Source organism: Gopherus flavomarginatus, chromosome 11 (assembly GCF_025201925.1).
Source record: "Gopherus flavomarginatus isolate rGopFla2 chromosome 11, rGopFla2.mat.asm, whole genome shotgun sequence".
NCBI lineage: Eukaryota > Metazoa > Chordata > Testudines > Testudinidae > Gopherus > Gopherus flavomarginatus.
The window spans coordinates 23,218,258-23,240,466 of record NC_066627.1 but is presented as its reverse complement, the minus strand read 5'-3'; the positions used below and the strand labels follow the sequence as shown (position 1 = coordinate 23,240,466).

The 22,209-nt window shown below is 45.4% G+C and overlaps 1 protein-coding gene across 1 annotated transcript in view; it reads left to right on the top strand.

Moving 5' to 3' along the window:
• TRPC4AP (transient receptor potential cation channel subfamily C member 4 associated protein) overlaps positions 1 to 22,209 on the top strand; it is a 65,003-nt gene that overhangs the window by 688 nt on the left and 42,106 nt on the right. The window contains exons 2-3 of the mRNA XM_050917306.1: positions 19,549 to 19,677; positions 19,983 to 20,099. Of these exons, the coding sequence (XP_050773263.1) occupies positions 19,549 to 19,677; positions 19,983 to 20,099 (246 nt within the window). The remainder of the gene's footprint in view (positions 1 to 19,548; positions 19,678 to 19,982; positions 20,100 to 22,209) is intronic.

Genomic DNA, 22,209 nt, shown 5'->3' with positions numbered 1-22,209 from the left:
TCTTAAATTCTCTCTTGGGTATTTTACATCTGCCCACCTGGAAGACTCTTGCCTGGTTCCCTTCTTGCTGGGCTCTTCAGTGTATAGGGAGACAAGGTGGGTAAAGAAGAGCTGTGTGGAAGCTTGAAAGCTTGTGTCTCACCAACGGAAGTTGATCCAATAAAAGATATTACCTGCTCCTCTCTAATATGCTGGGACCAGCATGGCTGCCACAACAGTGTATATCTTCAGCATGTAGGTTATCTTGAGGGCCTTACCGCAACTGTTCTAGCGGTGGAAACTAGAGGAAAAGTCAAAAGTGCTGAGCAGCAAAACTGTAACTAGTTTCAGAGGGGTAGCTGTGTTAGTCTTTATCAACAAAAACAATGAGTCCAGTGGCACCTTAAAGACTAACCATTTTATTTGGGCATAAGCTTTTGTGGGTTAAAAAAACAAAACATTTCTTTAGAGGCATGGAGGAGGGAGAGGATAGCTCAGTGGTTTGAGCATTGGCCTACTAAACCCAGGGTTGTAAGTTCAATCCTTGAGGGAACCATTTGGGAATTGGTCCTGCTTTGAGCAGGGGGTTGGACTAGATGATCTCTTGAGATCCTTTCCAACCCTTATAATCTATGATTCTATGAAATCTGTTAGCCTTTAAGATGCCACCGGACTCCTCATTGTTTTCGTGAAAACTGTAGCTGAGTTCTTATTTGGTGGCAGCAACTGAAGAAGCAACCCTCAGGCCATGTCTACATCTAAAATTTTGCAGCGCTGGTTGTTACAGCTGTATTAGTACAGCTGTATAGGGCCAGCGCTGCAGAGTGGCCACACTTACAGCAACCAGCGCTGCAAGTGGTGTTAGATGTGGCCACACTGCAGCGCTGTTGGGCGGCTTCAAGGGGTTTCGGGGAACGCGAGAGCAAACCGGGAAAGGAGACCAGCTTCGCCGCGGTTTGCTCTCGCGTTCCGCGAACCACCCTGCAAACCGCAGGGAAGGAGACCTGCTTGTTCGAGGAACGCGAGAGCAAACCGCGGCGAAGCTGGTCTCCTTCCCCGGTTTGCTCTCGCGTTCCCCGAACCGCCGAGCAAGCAGGTCTCCTTCCCTGCGGTTTGCAGGGTGGTTCGCGGAACGCGAGAGCAAACCGCGGCGAAGCTGGTCTCCTTCCCCGGTTTGCTCTCGCGTTCCCGGAACCACCCTGCAAACCGGAGGGAAGGAGACCTGCTTGCTCGGGTTCGGGGAACGCGAGAGCAAACCGGGAAAGGAGACCAGCTTGATTACCGGAGGCTTCCTCAGGTATGCTGGGATACCTGCTTATTCCACGGAGGTCAAGAAAAGCGCTGGTAAGTGTCTATACTTGATTACCAGCGCTGGATCACCAGCGCTGGATCCTCTACACCCGAGACAAAACGGGAGTACGGCCAGCGCTGCAAACAGGGAGTTGCAGCGCTGGTGGTGCCCTGCAGATGTGTACACCTCCTAAGTTGCAGCGCTGTAACTCCCTCACCAGCGCTGCAACTTTCTGATGTAGACAAGCCCTCAGTGTCCCCAAACTCTCAACCACTTTTCTGATTAGTTCTTTGGCCTTCCAGGGACTAGGTTTACTCCCTTATCTGCTTTCTAGGTCCATCTAGCACTGCAAGCCAGCAGCACTACGAACCTCAGCATCACCTGTAAATGAAGAGAATGAACTTATTTTTTGTGACTTGCTTTCCCTTTCCCTGCCACCAGGGTATTTGTGTAAAAGAACTGGAGGAGAAGGGCAAATTTTCCCACAGCATAGAAATGCTGTTCTGCAGTAGCATTTTGGTTGGAAGTGGGTATGGGTAGCTCTCTGTTCTGAAGAGAAATGAAGCCCTGCATAGAATTATGATTTAATATGTTAAGCACATTATTGATTCATTTGGCACACATGACCTGTTAACTTTAGTTCTGAGTAGAACTCTGGTTCTGCACCTATTGAGTAGGAGGCCCGTTTGTGTGTTCTGTTAAAATAACACTGATCTTGACACTTTGAAATCACTTTTCACTGTTGGTCTCATGGACTATTGAGAACGAATTCTGTTTCTTGACAGGGACTTAGCTTACTCTGTGTGGTCTGTTTTGGAAAGCAGTGCATGGGTGCTGGGCTGTGAGCTGCTATTAATATAAAGAAAGTAGCATTTATTTTGGAGGAAAATATGAAGAATTATGTGGACTTTGCAGACTGAGAACTTATTTATATTATTCTGGCAAGCCCTTCCTCCTCCTCCTCCTCCTCTTCTCCCTTCCCCCTGAAGTAGAAATAACAGCAAAAAAGGTTCACTCTTTTGACTGAACCCTGGTTAATGAGATATGGCCTCTACACTTAACTTTTTTGCTATTGGGAGGGGATTGGGACAAGAGATAACTTCAGTGGAAACGAGTATTTGTGTTTAAGCACTTTGGACCGGTCCAAGATATTGTCCATCTGAGTAAAATGACTTTTCACCAGCTTTTGCTTTTCTTTATATTTTGTTAGCGTATTAATTTAACTTTGACATGGCTTCTTTAAAGTGAGTTTTTATTTCCACAGATCGTTTCATATCTGTAATACATTCGTGGTCTGAATCATGCCTTGTGCTGTGTTCATCACAACTAATCTCATGTTATACAGATTTAAATAAATGATCAGGTGTGCATGTAATAAAAGAATGCACAGCAAGGTGTTCTGTCACTTTAGATATCTGTACACCTTCACTTTAGCCCCTCTCGCTGCACATAGCTGAGAAGTGCAGATGACATTAGTGCATTTTTTGTTGTTAGTGCTTGTATAAAATGTTTAAGTGTGTGTGTGTGTGTGACTAGACCTGTGCAATTACCCGCAATACTTGGTCAGAACCTTTTGCTAGCTACATCACTCCTTTTATAAAACTCACTTTCTAAAATGCTTTCAGCATGACTTGGCTGCATTGAGAGGTTTAAAGCTGAAGGCTGAGAGCTCTCAGTGCTTAAGTGCCACAAGAACACTTCATTAAATTACTTGGATTGAGGGAGCAGTTTAATTGCCTGACAGGTTATGGACTGTGTAACTGGCACAGGATTAGAACTTAACTATGGCATTAAAAATAATTTTAGTGGTGCAGTGTTAAATGCTTGTGTATACTTGCTTGGAGCTGGGAGATATTCAAGCAAGTGTCATAATCTCATAACCCGGCATGTATTTCTTTTGTATCATGGCAAATGTTGTTGAGGCTCTTTTAAACTCATGGGTTTTCACTCTGTTGTGTGAAGGACTTCACCAAACAGGGGTGGAGAGAGGTGGGAATCACTGTTGTAATATACCATCTGAGTTTCTCCTCTGGCTCTGTGGGAAGTCCATGTGTAAAGCACTTGGGTGTGACTCCTGTTTGTTTGGACACTTATTTACTGCTTATAAAAACAATATTTAGGTGCCTTTTTAATCAGTTAAAATTCCACATTATCAAAGTATTACAAATATTTCCCAATAGACTAATTCATTTAGTTCTTAAATGCTCATCTGAGCTGGCTTCTCAATTATCCTTCCCTCCCCTCCCCAGAGCCTCAACTCATCCACTCCTAGGGTATGGCTACACTTGCACTTCAAAGCGCTGCCGCGGCAGCTCTTTGAAGTTTCGAGTGTGGTCGCAGCGCTGGCGCTGGGACAGAGCTCTCCCAGCGCTGCACGTACTCCACGTCCTCTACGGGTGTAGCTTGCAGTGCTGGGAGCCGCGCTTCCAGCGCTGCGGCACTGTTTACAGCGCTGTATCTTGCAGCGCTCAGGGTGGTGTGTTTTTCACACCCCTGAGCGCGAAAGTTGCAGCGCTGTAAAGCGCCAGTGTAGCCATGGCCCTAGATGCCTGAGAGAGATGGTTGGCTTTGCAGGTATATGGAAGGCTAACTGAGCTGGGCTCTGGCAACCTGAGGGCGGAGATGAATTTTAAAGTCAAGGAAAATGGCACAGGGGACATTCTTTCCTGTTCATAGCAGAGAAGCTCCATGTCAGCTGCCTCCACTGATTGTGGGTGAGGCAGTACAGCAAGGGGACAGACAGTCTCTCAGGACCTGGTTACCTAAACCATTTAGAGCTATATAGGCCAAAACCAACATGTCTGATTCCATCTAGACACTGAGAGGCAGTCAGTAACCTTCCTTGAGCATCTCGTATTTGCTCTCAACATGAAGCTCTAATTAGTAAATGGAGTCCTGTATTCAGCACTAGCTTCAGTTTCTGGGCAATCTCAAGATCCAGCCCTGCATAAGAAACAATATAGAGGCCTTGTCTAAAAGTGACAAAGGCCCAGATAAATGTTGCAAGATCTGCATGTGGAAGGTATGGTCGTTCTAGTCTTACTGGGAACAGATGGAAAAGCTTGTCCGGCTGCAGCTGGCACCTGAATATCTAGCAGCAGTTGGAGTCTGGCAAGACCCCTGAACTATGGACATCCTATAACAAATGGTTGTCACGTTTTCTCAGCAAGAGTGCTGATTTAATTCCTTCCAGTTCTTCCTGGCTACTTCTCAAATCTACTGACATTATCTCTATCTTATCTGGATTGAGGTTCAGCCAGTTAGCCCTCATGCGTGCAGGCACCAATCACAAGTAAGAGTCTAGGTCAATCCGCTGTGCTGCATTAGTAAGGTCCTAGAATAGAGACACAGAGCAAAGTAATGCCAGAAATTCAAACAGAATAGACCTTGTGTTTGTCTTCTCAAGTTTTGCCTCAGTTTGAAACAGATTTTCTTGTCATGAGGAATTTTTTTCTTGAAGAAAATGTGGGTGATAATTTATCCGGGTTCCTTTACTTTATTATCAACCCATCAGAACAGTTCCACTGTATGCATCTTTTCCTCCAGCGTAGCATCTGCCAATAGACCTTTATTTGTCTTCTGTACAGTCATGGCATAACACTGGGAACATTTTGTTGTAATTCATCAAACTTAAAACATGACTCCCTTACCAGTGTTCTAACAGGCTCTCCTCTTCCTTCATCTGGTGCAAATCATCTGTAAACAGTGGTGTAATGTGTGGGTGAAACCAGGAGAGAGGTTGCCTAGGGGCCTGTCTTAATAATGATGGAAACAATGTCATCGGAAAGTCCAACCAGGTTATTCACAGTGGTCTGTTGGCAATACATTTTATGTTCCCTCAGCAGTCTCTGAGAGCAGGCTATCAAATTGGTCTCAAACCCTGCAGGACTGCCAAGCTCTAGCTGAAAAGTTGGAATGAGGTTCAAAAGGAGTCTGTCCTCTATCCATGCCATGTGATCAGCTGCTACTGGGAATAAAGTCTCCAAACTGACAGTGCCATTCTTATCCACTTATCAAATCCCTCACTCTGAAAGAAAATGTTTAATTCTTTAAAAATATACATGTGGATCTCACCACTACATATTATCAACACTCTGTACAAATCTCTTCTCCCTTCTGCCCCAGCATCACCTAAGATTTTTTTTTTCTTCTGAACAGTCTTTTCAATCCCATTCAAGTATTGGCCCTTTAAAAAAGGGAAGTTTCTTCACATCCACCTCACCCACTCAAAAAGCACAATTACTGCTGCAAATCAACAGCCTCACACAAGTTCATGCAAAAGGGAGGGATCAGGCTACGGACAGAAGAGCAGCTGCAACTCCCTTGTAGTCTGTCTTGGCTGTAGCCTGAGGCCTCTGACAGCTTCTTCGTCAGGCTGCTCTTCCTGGTGGTTAAGGAACCTGGCTGGGCCCCAGTGCAGTTGCTGTTGGTAGATTGCTGCCTCTTCAGGATTGTGGGCATGGGAAGCCTAGGTATGTGCTTATGTGTGGCAGAAGGGAGAGCATGCCTGATGGCTATACCATGCTCTAGAAGTGCTATGAAATAAGTGCTGGATGTTAGTACTCTTATACTACTTCTTTATTAGTATGCATAAAAGTGAGTAAAAAGGGAAAACTTCAGTCAGTTTCAAGGTGCCGGTAACAACCTCCTCCAAAAGTCAGTCACCTCAAAATGAGGCACAAATCCAGTTACTTTGTGAACCACTGCTGTTGTCTTGTGCTAATCCATAGCAGAGTATGCATGTCCAGTGTGAGAATGATCCATCCATGCTAAGGAATTAGACCTTGTTCTGAATGACAGTTGTCATGGAATAACAGGATGTCTAAAGCCAACACCAAAGGATAACTGGTACTGGCTGGCATTGCACTACCTGATATCAGGAGGAGGATAGCAAGCCAAAGGAAAAGATCACGGCAAATGGAAGATCCAAGGCTTCCATTATATGATCACCGAGGAGCAGTCAAATGCTTTAAATCACAAAAGAGTTTTATAGCCAGTGTAGTGCCTTTGGATATGCCAGCACAAGGCATGACTGTGGTTATGGAATGAAAGCCTACATGCAGTTGGATGGGCTGAAATAGATCTGGAACCCTAGGAGGACATTCCCGGAGGGGCCGATACAGACTTGTCAACATGGCGATGCCTGAACTGCCTGTGCATGCAAACAGGCAGGTCAAAGACTAATATGATCAAATGGGGCTACTCTAATGACACGAATATATATGAGTGCAGTGAGATGCATACTATGGAGTACCTGCTTGTTTGCTGACTCTTTGGGGAGCTCGTATGAAGGAGGACCTCGCTGCACGACGGAAAGAGCCATCACTTGTGCACAGTTCTCGTCAAACATGTAGTTTGTGACAAAGGCACAAGAAGAAGTTTCAAGGCAGTAAACTTTCCAATTTCACTATCTGTGAAAGAACAGTCAGGGACTGAAAGGTAAACTAACCAATGGGTGCGGTTGTTTTCTTTAGAGAGAACATACTAATCTTGGTCTGAGCATTAGAATGTCTAAACATCAGTGGCCTTTTCTGCAAACTGTCACAGTCGGCTCAACGCTGAAAGCTACCGTAATTAAGGGCAATATTCTGTCGCTGCTGTGCACACAAAAACCCCATTGTCTTTAGTGGGCTTTCCACATGAGGAGCAACTGGAATATTGGATCCTTATTCATCTTGAAAGGCAGACTCTTCAGTGATAGTCGGTTAGCATCAGCTCAGGGACAACTGTGATTGGCAATCCAGCAGAAGAGAAATCTCCTAAAATGTTCAGGCACTGAGCTGCTTGTAATAATGACAACTGCAGCACAATATGACATTTTTGGTATAGGTAAATGTAAAAAGTACATTGCTAACATTTTAAAAGAATCTTTTGTATAATTAAAAGTAAGAAGTCACCATCTTGAATCTGACATGCAATAGTATAAGGCACGCAGGCAATTCTGCATACAAGAGCATGAGAGGCAGGTGTTTTTCAGTCTTTTCTAAAGTAAAGTAACTTTTGAAAGAAAAAATAGCATTGTGTTATGGTAGTGCCTTTACAAACACATAGTAAAAGGCAGTCCCTTCTTTGAAGAGATTAGTTTAAATCGACATGGCAGACAACGGGTGGACGGGGGAACAGGCCCAGAGAGGTGAAGTCACTTGCCAACAATCTTTCAGTAGTTAGTATCAGAGCTGGAAATAGAGCCCTAGTCTCCTGAATCCTAGTCCAGTGCCCTAGCCACTAGATTATGCTTGCTCTCAAGTAATAGTAAAAAATTAAGAGTGCTACAAACATGTAACCCTATAAAAGGCCAGTGAGTCCGGTGACAGCTTAAAGACTAAGGTGCCACCAGACTCCTTGCTGTTTTTGTGGATGCAGACTTACACAGCTATCCCTCTGATATTTAAAAGACCAGAAGATGTATTGCATGTAATCTTAACAGAATTTGGAAAGTCTCTTGCAGGTTTAATGCTCTCATACGTTGAGCTGCCCTACTGGAGTCCCAGTTATATCGTTGTCAATAAAACAATCTCCGCTGTAATAGAGACATTTCACCATTATTTATGGACCAGCAGTTCATCCCTGTTCACTTAAAACTCCTCTGAAAATTACTGCGTAATCCTGATTTAGTGTTTGTTACCATCTCTGGTGCTAAATTGAAGTGGGTGGTCTTGTTCACCCTTTCAGTCAAATTATAATTCTTTCTGCAGAGAACATTGTATTGAGAAAAAACAGCCAAGCTGACATTGTCGTTGTTAGTGATTGGAAAACTACAAGTAAATAAGTCATCTCGGTTGACTGCCACTCCCTAAAATAATGAATAGCACTCCTCTGGCAGTTTTCCAGTGAGTGCTTGCTAAGGAACACTAGTCTACCCGGTCAGGGGGTAGCTGTGTTAGTCTGTATCCGCAAAAACAACAAGGAGTCTGGTGGCACCTTAAAGACTAACAGATTTATTTGGGCATAAGCTTTCACGGGGAAGAAGTGAGGGTTTTTTACCCATGAAAGCTTATGCCCAAATAAATCTGTCGGTCTCAGTAAAAGATTTAAACGGTTAGTTGCACAGACATCAACATTCCCTTTTTCCCCCAAATAAAATGCTTAGAATATATCAAGTTTAAAAAAAAAAAAACTTCAAAAAGTTTGATGTTTCCTTATTTTTAAATAATGTGGAATTTTTAAAGAAAATCAAACAACCTTAATTTTGTTAAGCTGTACATCAGCTGTACGTTCTTCTCTTAAATTTGTAGAAGGCGCTGTTTGGAAAAAAAAAATGTGGGAGACTTGGCATTTCTAAAGGGCTTCCAGTCTGTTTGATATGTCATCACCACACTAACTTTGTTTTGGGGTGTGTGTGTGTGTGTGTGTGTGTGTGTGTGTGTGTGTGTGTGTATGTGTATATATACACACACACAAGTGCTATAGTTTCAGGATCGTGGCTTAAGGATATTCTCTCCAATGCAAGTTGCAATGGTTAAAGAATGCTTAGGTGCAGTGATGAGCTTCCAAAATATTAACAGGTTCCCTCCTCCTCACCTCATGAGGGGGTCGTGCCCCCCCAAGGGGTTGTGCCCCATCCAACCCCCCATGTTCCTTGACACCCCCCCGAGGACCCCTGACCTATCCACCCCCCTTTCCTGTCCCCTGACAGCCCCCTGCCGCCCCATCCAACCTCTCCTCCCATTCTTGATGGCCCCCCAGGACCTCTGACCCATCCAACCACCCCTTCTCTCTGTCCCTGACTACCCCCCACCACCTCATCCAACCCCTGCTCCTTCCTGACTGCCCCTCCGGGACCCTTGCCTCCATTCAATCTCCCTGTTCCCTGCCATCTGACTGCCCCGACCCCTAGCCACCTCCCCACAACCCACCAAACTCCCCTGCCCTCTTCTAACACCCCCTCCCTTCTCCTGCCCCCTTACCACACTGCCTGGGGCCGGGGCTGGGTCCGCTCGGCTGGCACCGGGACCGCCACCGCAGGGCCCGACACTCCCCTGGCCGGGCTGGGTCCGGGTCCGCTCGGCCAGCACCGGGACCGGTGCCGCAGGCTCGAGCTGAGCCAGGTCGGAACCGCTCAGCCGGGACCAGCCCGAGCCGGGAGTGCTTGGCTGGGACCAGGCTGGGACGCTCGGCCGGGGCCAGTTGGAGCCATACTGGGCCCTGGGTGCCATGCCTCTCTGGAGCCTTCCTCGCGTCCGTCCACTCCGTCTAGCTTACCTGCCTGCTCCTTGTTTCAGGCTTCCCGCAAACATTTGATTTGCGGGAAGCAGGGGAGAGGGAGGAGAAGGAGGGCGGAGCATTCAGGGGAGGAGGGGGCATGAGCTGGGGCCGGGTGGACAGCTGCCCGAGCCTTTGTTAAATTTAAAAGTTTTTTTAGAGCCGTTTGTCCTGGAACAACTGGTTCTAAAAAGGCTTCTAAATTTAACAACTGGTTCCTGCGAACCGGTGTGAACCAGCCCTAGCTCACCACTGGTTAGGTGCCCATCTTTTGGGAACTAGAGATGATAAAGCAGGGATAGGAAATAACAATGAGATTCCATATAGAGGGAATGCAAGTTAGCGCACATGGGATGCTGAGGGATAATCTGAAAAGATTCGCTGAAAGGGAAGAACATGGGAAGCAAGAATGGCTGAAAGAGACTTCAGCGTGATATCAGACAGCCAATCAGATAAATGTACTAGCAAAGAGAGTACAGTTTTGAGTGCAAACACGGTGGCCCCCGTCACAGAGCAGAGGAAGGGATAACCCCCTCATATGACACATTGCACCTGGAATACAGCATCCATTTTCTGGGCACTTTAACAATGCATTAGCAAATTGGAGTGAGTACCGAGAAGAGGAACAAAGCTGATCAAGGGCTTGATTTTAAGTAAATATTTTAGGGTTGGCCTGTTTCAGATCATCTGAAAGCTGCAAGTGCTAGTGATAGTCTTTGGGGTATTATAAATAGGAAGAATGGGATGAAATTAAAAAGAAATATATAACTTTGTTCTTAAAATACCTGTTTTCAAAGCACACAGGGTGCTGAACATAATTTAGAAATTAAAACATAGGAATAGATTTATTTAGACGGAATAGTGGGGAAAAGCTTCGTGACTGAGTTATCAGGTTTTGGAATGATCTCAAGGGAAATGATGATGAACAATCTTGGGTGGGCTGGATGACTGAGCTATTTTATAGCTCTGTGTTTTAACTACAATCTTCTCTAAATATATTCTGCTTGTTAGATTTCAAATGAAGCTGTACTTCATGCTTTCAGTTTTACACCATCTGGAAGCACAGAGCTAATATTTGTTTAGGCATGGTATAGAGAACGATATACAGCTAGCTGGCAATAAAAGCTGACCATTTTGAATTTTTCAGCCTAGTGCGTGCCAACCTGAGTCTCCTTATACACCCCACACCCCTCCTCTGCCCCCATCCCTTGCCCTGAGCCCGTTCCTGCACACCGCACCACACCCCACCCCCCTGCCCTGGCCCTGCATACAATTCCCCCACCCAAATGTGGCCCTCGGCCCAAAAAGTTTGCTCACCCCTGCCTTAAAGACTAACAGATTTATTTGGACATAAGCTTTTTGTGGCATAAGCTTTTCGGGGTTCACAGGTCCAATCCCGTAGAGGTTAACAACCAAAACAAAAACTCATTCCTTAACAGAGATCAGTGGTGGATTGGACCTTCTGACAGTAACTGTGAAGGGAGACAAGAGTTTGGAGACGGTAGTGTTCTCGCTTGTGTTCCTAACACCTGCTCGTTGTTGACTACTGTAGACTGTTGCCATAGAGAGGGCTTTACAGTATCTTCCACACTTTACAGTAACACTAAATATTCTCAGACATAAGTCGTTTGGGGCCTAACATCATTAGCCATACTGAGAAGTATACTCTGTCGTACCGTATGTAAACTGAATTGTAATTACAAATATTTAATTATGATTGGCACTAACAGAGTTTATTGCCAGTGTCTGTCACCATTTTATTAAAGAAAATAACTTTGTTTCATTGATGTCATGGAGCATCCAACCAGTATCGCGAACTCTTCATTCCTGACATAGCTGCCCTAGCAGTTAGCTCAGACGTGCCAGTTACACTTGGAAATATTCTTCTTTCCCGCTGCTGTGCTGAGCTTGACCAAGTGTGTGATTCTCGGATGTAAACTGAACTGTCTGCTTCAGTCCCTCCTTTCCGTAACAAATTCACAATCAGATTATAACTTTTAAAAATAGTGCCAGAGGGGTAGCCTTGCTAGTCTGGATCTGTAAAGCAGCAAAGAGTCCTGTGGCACCTTATTGACTAACAGACGTATTGGAGCATGAGCTTTTGTTGCTGCTTTTAAAAATAGGTTACCATGAGGTCCATTGGACTTTTGCCAAGCAATCACAGTGTACAGGCCTAAGGTATTTTTTAAAATAAAGTTTGTCCCTTCAAAGGAAAGTGAGCTCTTGTCATTGTTCAATGTGTAATGTTCCCTTTTAGGTTACTGTTTTCAAATTTCTCCCTCAGACATGTTGAAACTCTTTTCTTCTTAGCTTACTCCTGTGCTAGTATCCACTCATGTAAGGCTTCTTGGAAGTTGTTCTCGCAAAGCCCTGAAACACTAGTTAACTAAAGCTTGAAAGCCATGAAATATAAGCTTCTTGAACAGGCTTCTTACCTTGGGTTAAGAACTTCAATGAGAAAAGAGCCCTACTGCTTGTGTGGGAGGGGGACGGGAGGGGGCATACACTACAGAAGTGAATGCCTATTGGATTTCTAATTAGAGATGGAATTTTTTTCTATCTCAGGAGCTTCAGTTTAGCTTGATAAGATTTAGTTTTGTCTGAAGAGCATGTTATGGAAGTGCTGTCAGTGTGATTGGCACTATACTGTGCATACAGATGGAGACAAGGTCTCTGCTCAAAGGATCTCAAGCCTAAATCAGATGCTGACAACAGAGCAAGGTGGAAAGCAAAAGTTCTGATTTGTGAAACAAAATGAAATGATGGAACCTCGGTATTGTGCATCAGAATGAAACCAACACCTCTTGGAATTTCTGTGGAAAAACAAGGGACTCTTGCCCTTGAATAGCCATAGGCCAGTGGTTAAGTCCCTAACCTGGGAAACCCAGGTTCAGGTCCCTGTTTTGCCTGATTCAGAGACTGGTCTTGTATCTGGGTCTCCTACATCTTATGTGAATGCCTTAACCACAGGACTAGTGGCTATTTTGGGGTGGGTGTCGCAGATGGTGACCAAAATTCCATCTTGGAGCAGAGAGACCGGTATTTCACTTCTGGCAAATCAGCATTCTCTGATGGAAAAGAAGAAGGAGAAGGTCCTCAAGGAATCATTTCTGAAGCACTTAGAGAGAAGAAAGTGATCAGGAACAGTCAACATGGATTCATCAAGGGCACGTCGTGCCTGATTAACTTAATTGCCTTCTATGAGAAGATAACCAAGTCTGTGGATGTGAATGAGGGGAAAGCAGTGGATGTTATTCCTTGACTTTAGCAAAGCTTTTGATATGGTCTCCCACAGTATTCTTGCCAGCAAGTTAAAGTAGTATGGGCTGGATGAATGGACTGTAAGGTGGATAGAAAGCTGGCTAGATCGTCAGGCTCAGTGGGTAATGATCAATGGCTCCATGTCTAGTTGGCAGCCGGTATCAAGCGGAGTGCCTCAAGGGTCTGTCTTGGGGCCTGTTTTGTTCAATATTCTCATTAATGATCTGGAGGATGGCGTGGACTGCACACTCAGCAAGTTTGCAGATGACAGTAAACTTGGAGTGGTAGATACACTAGAGGGTAGGGATATGATACAGAGGGACTTAGACATATTAGAGGATTGGGCCAAAAGAAACCCGAGGAAATTCAATAAGGACAAGTGAAGAGTCCTGCAGTTCTGCAGAAAAGGACCTAGAGGTTACAGTGGACGAGAAGCTGGATATGAGTCAACAGTGTGCCCTTGTTGCCAAGAAGGCTAATGGCATTTTGGGCTGTATAAGTAAGGGCATTGCCAGCAGATCGAGAGATGTGATCATTCCCCTCTATTTGACATTGGTGAGGCCTCATCTGGAGTACTGTGTCCAGTTTTGGGCCCCAAACTACAACAATATGGAAAAATTGGAAAGAGTCCAGCGGAGGGCAACAAAAATGATTAGGGGGCTGGAGCACATGACTTATGAGGAGAGGCTGAGTGAACTTGGATTCTTTAGTCTGCAGAAGAGAAGAATGAGGGAGGATTTGATAGCTGCTTTCAACTACCTGAAAGGGGATTCCAAAGAGGATGGATCTAGACGTTTCTCAGTGGTACCAGATGAGAGTAATGGTTTCACGTTGCAGTGGGGGAGGTTTAGGTTAGATATTAGGAAAAAGCTTTTTCCTTAGAAGGGTGATGAAGCACTGAAATGGGTTACCTAGGGAGGTGGTGGAATCAGGGAGAAGGGGTGGTTGGATGGGGCAGGGGTCCCCAGCGGGGCAGTCAGGAAAGGGTGGGGTTGGATGGGGCAGGGGTCACGGGGTGGTCGTCAGGAGGTGGCGGGGGGGGTCAGATAGAGGTCCGGAGCTGGGCCATGCATGGCTGTTTGGGGAGGCACAGCCTCCCTTAACTGGCCCTCCATACAACTTCAGAAACCTGATGCAGCCCTCAGACCAAAAAGTTTGCCCACTCCAGTCTAGGGCAATGGTTCCCAAACTTTTTTGGTCACTCCCCCCATTACCTGGTCCGCCCTCCCCCCCAGCCTGCCAGGGGCCAGGAGCTGGCGGCCGTGGCTGGGGGCCACTGTTGGGGCTGGAGCTAGGGCTGAAGCCAGGAGCAGAACTAGGGCTAGGGACACGGAACTGAGGGCAGAGTGGTTCTGGGTGGAGCTCCCTCCCCATCCCCTGTAGGGGCTGGCCCAAGCACCCTGAGTCCAGTCAGCTGCCGTACTCCCAGCAGGGAACTGACTGGAGTCTTGATGCAGTCCGGAGGGGAAAGTAGGGCTCCAAGCCAGGAACCGGGAGGGGAGGGGAGGGAAGCAGGGCTCCAAGCTGGGACCCAGGTGGGAGGGAGATGCAGCCCAAGCTGGGAGCCTGGGTGGCATCGGAGCGAAGACCTGGCAGCAGCCGAACTGGGCAGCAGGGCTTTCTTGTCAATTTTGGCTTTCTTGCCAACAGCCAGTGTAAGTAATGCAGTGTTTACATTGACACTGTTTCGCCCTAACTACACCAACATAAGCCCTATGCCTGCCAGTGTACTAGAGCACTTACATCGGTGGGAGCAAGGTTGTAGTGTGTACACTGACATAGGCCAACATAAGCTTCCTTTTGTCAACTGTGTAGTGTAGATCAGGCCTTATACCTGTATACGGTGGCACAGCAGCAGTGTTGCACTGTAGACATGCATTACAATGATGGGACAGGTTCTCCTGTCACCATAGCTAATCTGCCTCCCTGAGAGGTGGTAGCTGGGTTGATGGAAAAATTCTTCTGTCAACACAGCACTGTCTGCACCAGGAGTTAGGCTGACGTAATTACATTGCTCAAGGATGTGGCTGGGTTGATATAATTCCTTAGCATAGTCTTGGCCTTAGATTGTAGATAGCCGTTCAGGAAGTATTTGAGTGACAATTACCTGGTTGTAATTACCTTACACAGGCTAAGCCTCTGCCCCACAACAGTGTTGTGAGATCAGCATACCTTTTGAGCTGAAACCTTTTTACTAACAAATTTGCTGGCATGTAGCTTCCAACCCTCAAAGTTTCAGGAAGTCTCAGGAATTAGCTGCTTAGTTTTGTGCTGTTCTTCCTATCTAATGTATTATGGGTCATGCTGGTAGTGACACCTCTAGTTAAGGTTGCCCAGTATTTTCCATTGTAAGACCATGTTTTCAGTTGCTTAAACTTAGCCAAACTTAAAATGTTTGGGCTGAAATTTTCTATGCCAGATGTCTGCTTCAGGCTGAATTTTGTTGGAAAACTTCAGCAAAAACAGTTAAGCTTTTTTCTCATAATGAGGTTAGGGAAAAACATCTTACAACCATTTTGTTGAGAAGCTCCAACTTTGTAACAAAGACTTGAAATTTGGCAAGGGTATCAGTAGGAATATTCCTGTAGTGTCAAGGATGGGGCTGTTTAGACCAGTGCTTCTCAAAGCTGGTCCGCTGCTTGTTCAGGGATAGCCCCTGGTGGTCCGGGCTGGCTTGTTTACCTGCCACATCTGCAGGTTTGGCTGATCACAGCTCCTACTCGCTGCAGTTTGCCGTTCCAGGCCAATGGGGGCTGTGGAAAGGGCAGCCAGCACAACCCTCAGCCCATGCCGCTTCCTGCAGCCCCCATTGCGGTGGATGATACTGAATCCTCCACTTCCAGGTTCTAGGAAGCTTTGCTTCCTACTCTCTTATGACTAGATCTTTCTTGGTAATGGCAAGAGGGCTCAGGAAACTCTCTTAAAAACAAACAGCTGGTGAGTATTGAGTTGAATAAAGATTCTTTCCATCCCAGACTCTCCAGCAAGTGCTCTTTGTTGTGGCGTATACTCGTCCTGGAATTGAGAGACTTAGAAATGAGAATCTGTAGAAGATTTCGCACAGTGAGTGTAACTCTGTACCCTTGCTGCAGGAGTATTTGGTGCAGTTTATATATGCTTTTCAGCATCCATTTCTCCCCCACTCTTCAGGTCCTAGTTTGTGAGATACCTATACATTGTTGAAATTCCTCCATCTTTGTAATTTAAATCGGGAGATCTTTGCTTTTTTTCTTGGTCTGTCTAATTTTGAGGCACTGCCCCTGTTTTAAAAAAAAACAAAAAACTGAGCCTGCCAAGAACTTCCCCTCCCCACTCCATCCACTCAGGAAGTTGTCCACCCTGGGGAAGACTTGTATTTTCTCTGCTGCTATGCATCTCTACTGGAATCTGCATCAAACTGCATTCAGAATCTTCATAACCATTTCTTTTAATTTCTCCTTAATCTGGAAAGTCTATTTCCAATTCTCCCCCCCAACCCCTTCCATTTCTGGTTCGCTGGGATTAAGATCTTTAAATGAGCCTCAGTTTTTGACAGCACTTTTCTATTTTGGACTAACTGCTAGACAATAGTGTAAATTGATTCAAGTGCAGCAGGTTACAACTCTCTTTAGGCTTTCCTACAATGGATAGTTGACAAGGTTGGTCCCAATCAACACTATCCAGCCTTTTGTTGTTGAGTGTAGTCCCTCCTGCCATAACCAGCAGAAAGGAACTACTAAGAAAAGATGCTTATATCCCTGAATGAATTTGATTTCATAAGCAGGCCCTTTTTCTACTCTTTGACGTGCAGTTAATGCTCAGTCTTGCAGAATGTGGACTGGAGCATGTTGGTTCACTAAACAAAGAGCCGCATGTGGGTGGAGGTATAGGATATTGTTACGTTCATTAAAACAGCAGCTTAGAATCTGGGACTCCGCCACAGTGTTCAAATGGGTTGTGAAAAGCACTGTGACTTACTAGAGAGTTGAATACATAATTGCTTATATAGGCCAAGTTGCACAGCCAGCTGGGCTCTCTCCGCACTATAGCCAGGCCCCTCCTTCTCTGGTCAGAACCCTATTGGTATTGGTGTTAATGAAAATCAGAACTCCTCATTTTTGTGGCAATAGGCTTTTCTGGTTTTGTCTTTTTTTCATCAAAATCAATAGTTCTGCCCTTTCATGCCTGAAACTTTTGAAAAGTACATCTGATTAATCCCAAAGTTATTGTATTGCATACAAACAGAAATGCCATTGAGTTGAACTTAGGGCATTGCTTTGATTGGCCCACCGCTTTATGATGTGTGGACTGGTGACTTTGAAAGACTGCTGCCAGAATGACCTGAGGGGCCTCTGGCTTTGAAATTCATTTTCCAATGGCCCTTCTGTCAGTAAACCAGTCCATAACAGCCAAACTGTATTAACCTGGGCTCGCTGCAAAGTCAGTCTTTCTTCCTCAGCTTTTGGAGAGGCAGGGGTGTGCTGAGGACCGTCTTTTGGGCACAGGGTGGTTGTGGGTATCTTGGCTCACTGGTTTTGGAAAGGATGCTGGGTTTACTGTTTTGGGTATTAGCTGGAGCATGTATGTTAAACATAGGCCAAAGGTGCCTAGAGCTTTTGATGTCTTTAAATGTATCAGTCTAAATACACCTCTACCCTGATATATCCGAATTCACATTATATCGGGTTGCGTTATAATGTAAAGCGGTGCTCCTGGAGGGGGCGGAGCTGTGCACTCGGGTGGATCAAAGCAAGTTCGATATAACGCGGTTTCACCTATAATGTGGTAAGATTTTTTTGGCTCCCAAGGGCAGCGTTATATCGAGGTAGAGGTATATTGAGTCATAAACTAATGCCAGGAACTTACTGTAACAATGGTTTTAAGGCATTTTGAGCATCACCCGGGATAGAAGCCATGAAAGAAATTTAAACTAGATAGAACTATCATTGTTTTCTATCTCAGCGGACCTTTTTTGCGGATAGTGGATCAGATGTGGATACAACCACGCAGGGCTCTACTTTCTGGCAGCACCAGCATCCCCACCATGGCCTGGCCCAGCAGCACTGGCCATGCCCAGTCCCAGGGTCGGCACACTGGCTCCTGAGCAGCAGGGCCCGCTCCCAGCCACAAGTATTGGAGAGGGCTGGGCCCCAATGTCCTGCCCCAATGTCCCACCCCTCTACCCCACTGTGATGCAACACTGCGCTGCTGCTGCTGCCGCCATGTGCCGTCACTTGCGAGCTCCCAGGAACAGCATGTGATGCGATGCCTCTTCCCTCCAGCGCCCCTCCGCGCGGTCCGTCTCCTTGAGACCCCACCTCTGTGCAGACACTTATTCCCAGTCCCCACCTTGTGATGCCTCTTCTCTTCAAACCCTGCTCCCCCCCCCTCTGTTGCTAGCCCTTGAGACAGCTCGCTGCTGTGGGCGCAGATGCGGATACAGGTAGAAGACTGTTGCGAATCCACGTTTTTGTATCCACGCAGGTCTCTGTTTACCTGAATCCTCCCTCTCCCCCTCTTGAATTTCAGCATAAATTTAGCAGCCTCTTCTTTATTTTGTGAAAGCAGCTTGAAATTTCAGCTCTAAGTGTTAATTACTCTAGTATTGAGTAGCTCATGTTCTCATGAAGTCTTTTGGGGAGAGGGTGAACCAAAGGCTGTATGGTAACTGATAATCTTTTAAGCACAGATGGCATTTAATTAAATTTTTTCATTGGATTGTTTTTGTCACTTTTGTTACCTGATGACTAGAAAACGGCTCGTAGTTCCACAAAACTTCAGTGATTTTACATCTTCACTATGAATCTTTTGCTGTTGATATCTTCAAAGCTGTCTGTCCTGTGTTGCTTCTGACATTAAACAGTAGTTTGTATCCACAATCAAGGAGAGCCTTATGATACCAGATTTCAGACAAGACCAAAGAAAACTTATACAGAGAGGACCTCCCAGCCGCAAGAATTTAGCTTCACTGTTTCAAGCAGCCTCCCAAGTCACTAACCTTCTTTCCTATTGATCTCCCTGGCTGTTGATCCTCCCACCTATTGAGCCAAGTCTGTCAAGTACAATACTCAAAGCAGTGTTGGTACATCATTTTGGAGGGAACTTCCGAAGTTTGAGGAAGTGTGGATCACTTCAGCCAAAGAAGTGGTGAGGCCTTTTGGGGAGTGTAGGTATTCTTCCTTGTTACTTGCTGTTGGTAGAGCCTTTCTGTCCTTCTTTCCACTGCACTGGGCCAGTGTAATTCTTGAAAGAGGAAACAGGAGCTGCTCATGATGCTGGCAGCAACAACATATGACTCAAAGCTTTACTAATGTCACAGGGAGAAATATGAACTTCCTGAATTTAATGGAACTACTGAGGTATTCTATAGACAATATCATAATTATGGAAAGAAATATTTAATATACTAAGGGACACCCATGCTGAAAGATCTCTCATCCTGTAATGCCTACAACACCTTGGCAAACCAGTACTCACCCTTTCAGGACCAGTAAGGTTATTCAGATGCTGGTCCTGGACCAGTAGTTTGAGGCAAAATGCTAATCTCTGCTATTGGGTATTCTGATACGGATGTTCTCTCACTCTGTTTGTGCAGGACTAATCTTATTTGGTACCCAAATACAGATTCTTTTTTTCTCCTTTTTGTGGTTCCCTTATGTTAAAATTGGAGAACCCCTTCAATTATTCCTTTGTATTGTATGGAAATGTTCAGTGGTTTAACGTGGAGTAAAATAAGTGAGAGCTCACCAAATTTGGGAGCATAGCGATGATGAGTCATAAGGTCACCTGATGGTGGATGTTAGTCCGAAAGGCAATGGTGTTCTCCCTTGTCGTAGATCACAGAGGCCTTGTTAAAGGAAAGGGATAAACAAGCAAAATGGAATGGAATTCCCCTGCTGTTGCAGAAACTGTATGAAAACAGCCATCCGAACAGCGACTTCTCTCAGTGCCAAAGCATCCTCAAGGTAATATATACTCACTGACGCTATTGAAATACCACCCTGTTTCTTGGAAACCGATCTCTTTGACTGTTGCACGTTAAGAAACTTGACTTCATGCAGTCATAGCTTCAGTCCTTGAAATTCAGCATATGGAGTAATGCCCATCTGTGAAGTGGAGTAAGTAAAAATACCTGTCGTCATGATTAGGGATCAGTTGATCATCCAGTTATTTCTAGGGCAGTTACAGAAATTGTACATTGCTAATGTGTTGACTGAATGAATGTGATGGTGTATTTTTGTGTTTTGTTTTTTCTTTCCTCTCTTCTCAGGAAATTTCTCCACTTCTCTCAATGGAGGCCATGGCATTTGTCACAGAAGATAGAAAAGCTGCTCAAGAATCCACTTTCCCGAACACGTACACGTTTGATTTGTTTGGAGGAGTAGATGTAAGTGTTTAGGATTTTTTTATACATGGCTATAGTCAAGAAACCTCTGAGGCTTTTAGCGAGAGTAAATGGGAGAAGTGTCTTTAAATCAAACAATTTGGAGGGACTATAAATGCAAATCACGTATGGTTAGATGCTTTGGTTGTACTGTCATAAGAGATTTCGTAAGAGAATCACCACAAGAGTACATCTGCTTTGTTTGGTTTGCAAGTACTTTCCAAGATACTACATGTTCAAAAGCAAGGAACTTTCTTTTCCATGGGATATAAAAAGACTTGGTGAGTTTCTGTTCAGTCTCTTGGGCACATAACAAAGATGATATTCATTTACATTGCTGCCTGATATTTCCGTGGGGTTTAAGAAAATAACTAAATTCTTGGAAGTGATAAACAGATATCAGACTAAGTTAAAGAAATCAGTTTTTGATTACATACATAACTTACGTAATGTGAAAAGAAGCATTTAAAAAAGAAAATGCTAACAATACTCTGTATGCTTAAAGTTCTGCAAAACTTTTTTTTTTTCTCCAAACTAATCAGATGATATTGGGCACTTCTTGAGTGTCTTCTGTCCAAGGATCTCTGTGCTATGTGGTAGGGAAGTGGGGGCAGAATTGGATTGAGGCCAGAAGTTCTTTGAACAGTGTCTCTATGGATGCTCCACTGTAGGTGTGCTTGTGTCCTGTGCAACTGATCAGACACTACTACTAAAGTTTTCCCTTAGACCTGCATGTGCACTGTCCTCCTTGCACCCCTCCACAAGGCTAACCAGCACATGAGGGCCAACCCCCTTAGTTCCTTCTCAGTTGCCCCTGGCTAGAGACAGAGCCATTAGCAGTTGGCTTGTGATCGTTAACTTCTTCAGCATTTGTAGTAGTTAATCTCCTTCAGTCTTAATTGTTTGTTCTCTTTATTTTCTCTTTGAAAACGGAAAAAACCTTTTTTCCCTTCCTCCCCCCCCCGCCCATTTTTTGGGGACCCCTTTTTCTAACAGAGTTTGCCCAGCTCACCAGGCTTCAAGAAGTGCCTTTCTTGCAAGGAGGCCATCCCTGTGAGGGGAGGGATAGCTCAGTGGTTTGAACACTGGCCTGCTAAACCCAGGGTTGTGAGTTCAATCCTTGAGGGGGCCACTTAGGGATCTGTGGCAAAATCAGTACTTGGTCCTGCTAGTGAAGGCAGGGGGCTGGACTCAAGGTCCCTTCCAGTTCTATGAGATAAGTATCTCTCTCTCTCTCATATATCTATATCTAACACTCTCGCTGCATATGCTGCCTCCTGGGAAGACCACATTCTGCACAAGTGTGGTCTCTGTCAACAGCTTAATAAACCCAGGTCTCAAAAGGATAGGGAGTTGAGACAGAAGATCATCATGGTGGAGGCAGCCCTCCAACCTTCCCTGGGTCCATGCCAGGAGTCACCCAGAAGGCATGATCTTCCCTGTAGGCCTCAACATCCAGGGACTGTGGATTGAAGAAATCCCTTCTTGTAAGACATCTAAAAAAGAGAGCAGTGAGTCTCCAGAGTGAGCTAGCTGCAAAAGATCTCCAGCAAGCTCGGTACTGTTGGCACCAAGATAATCCAAGCCTGGTACCCATAGGTCATGAGAGTCTGGAGTGGGAGGTGCCACAGATGCACTCAGAGACCTGATGGACACAGGCACCAGGCCAACAGTACCAGTTGACAAAGACAGGAGCAGGGAGCACACCAGTAAGAAGACACTGTTGATATGCACTGTACCTTCAGCACCGTCATCGGTGAGCAAGCAAGCACTGGAGCATTTGGTGTAGTCAAGATGCCCGACTCCCTCCATACCACCAACAGCACCGGATCAGTCCGCACTCTATTCCATTGGAATTCCAGCACTCAGGAGACATCAGGGTATCTGATATACCAGTCTCTCCTCTTGTCAGCACCGGGACTTTGGTACCGAGTCTTCTCCAAGTGCAGGAATCCTCTCTGGTACCCTGCCGTGCACCTGCCACTGTATAGTGGCAAATCAGACAGTGAGCCAGAGGAGATCCATCTCCCACCACTCCTCCCATGCTCTCCATGATGCCCATTATCAAGAGGCTTCTCAGCATACCCTCAACCTGCTGCATCTAAACAACCGT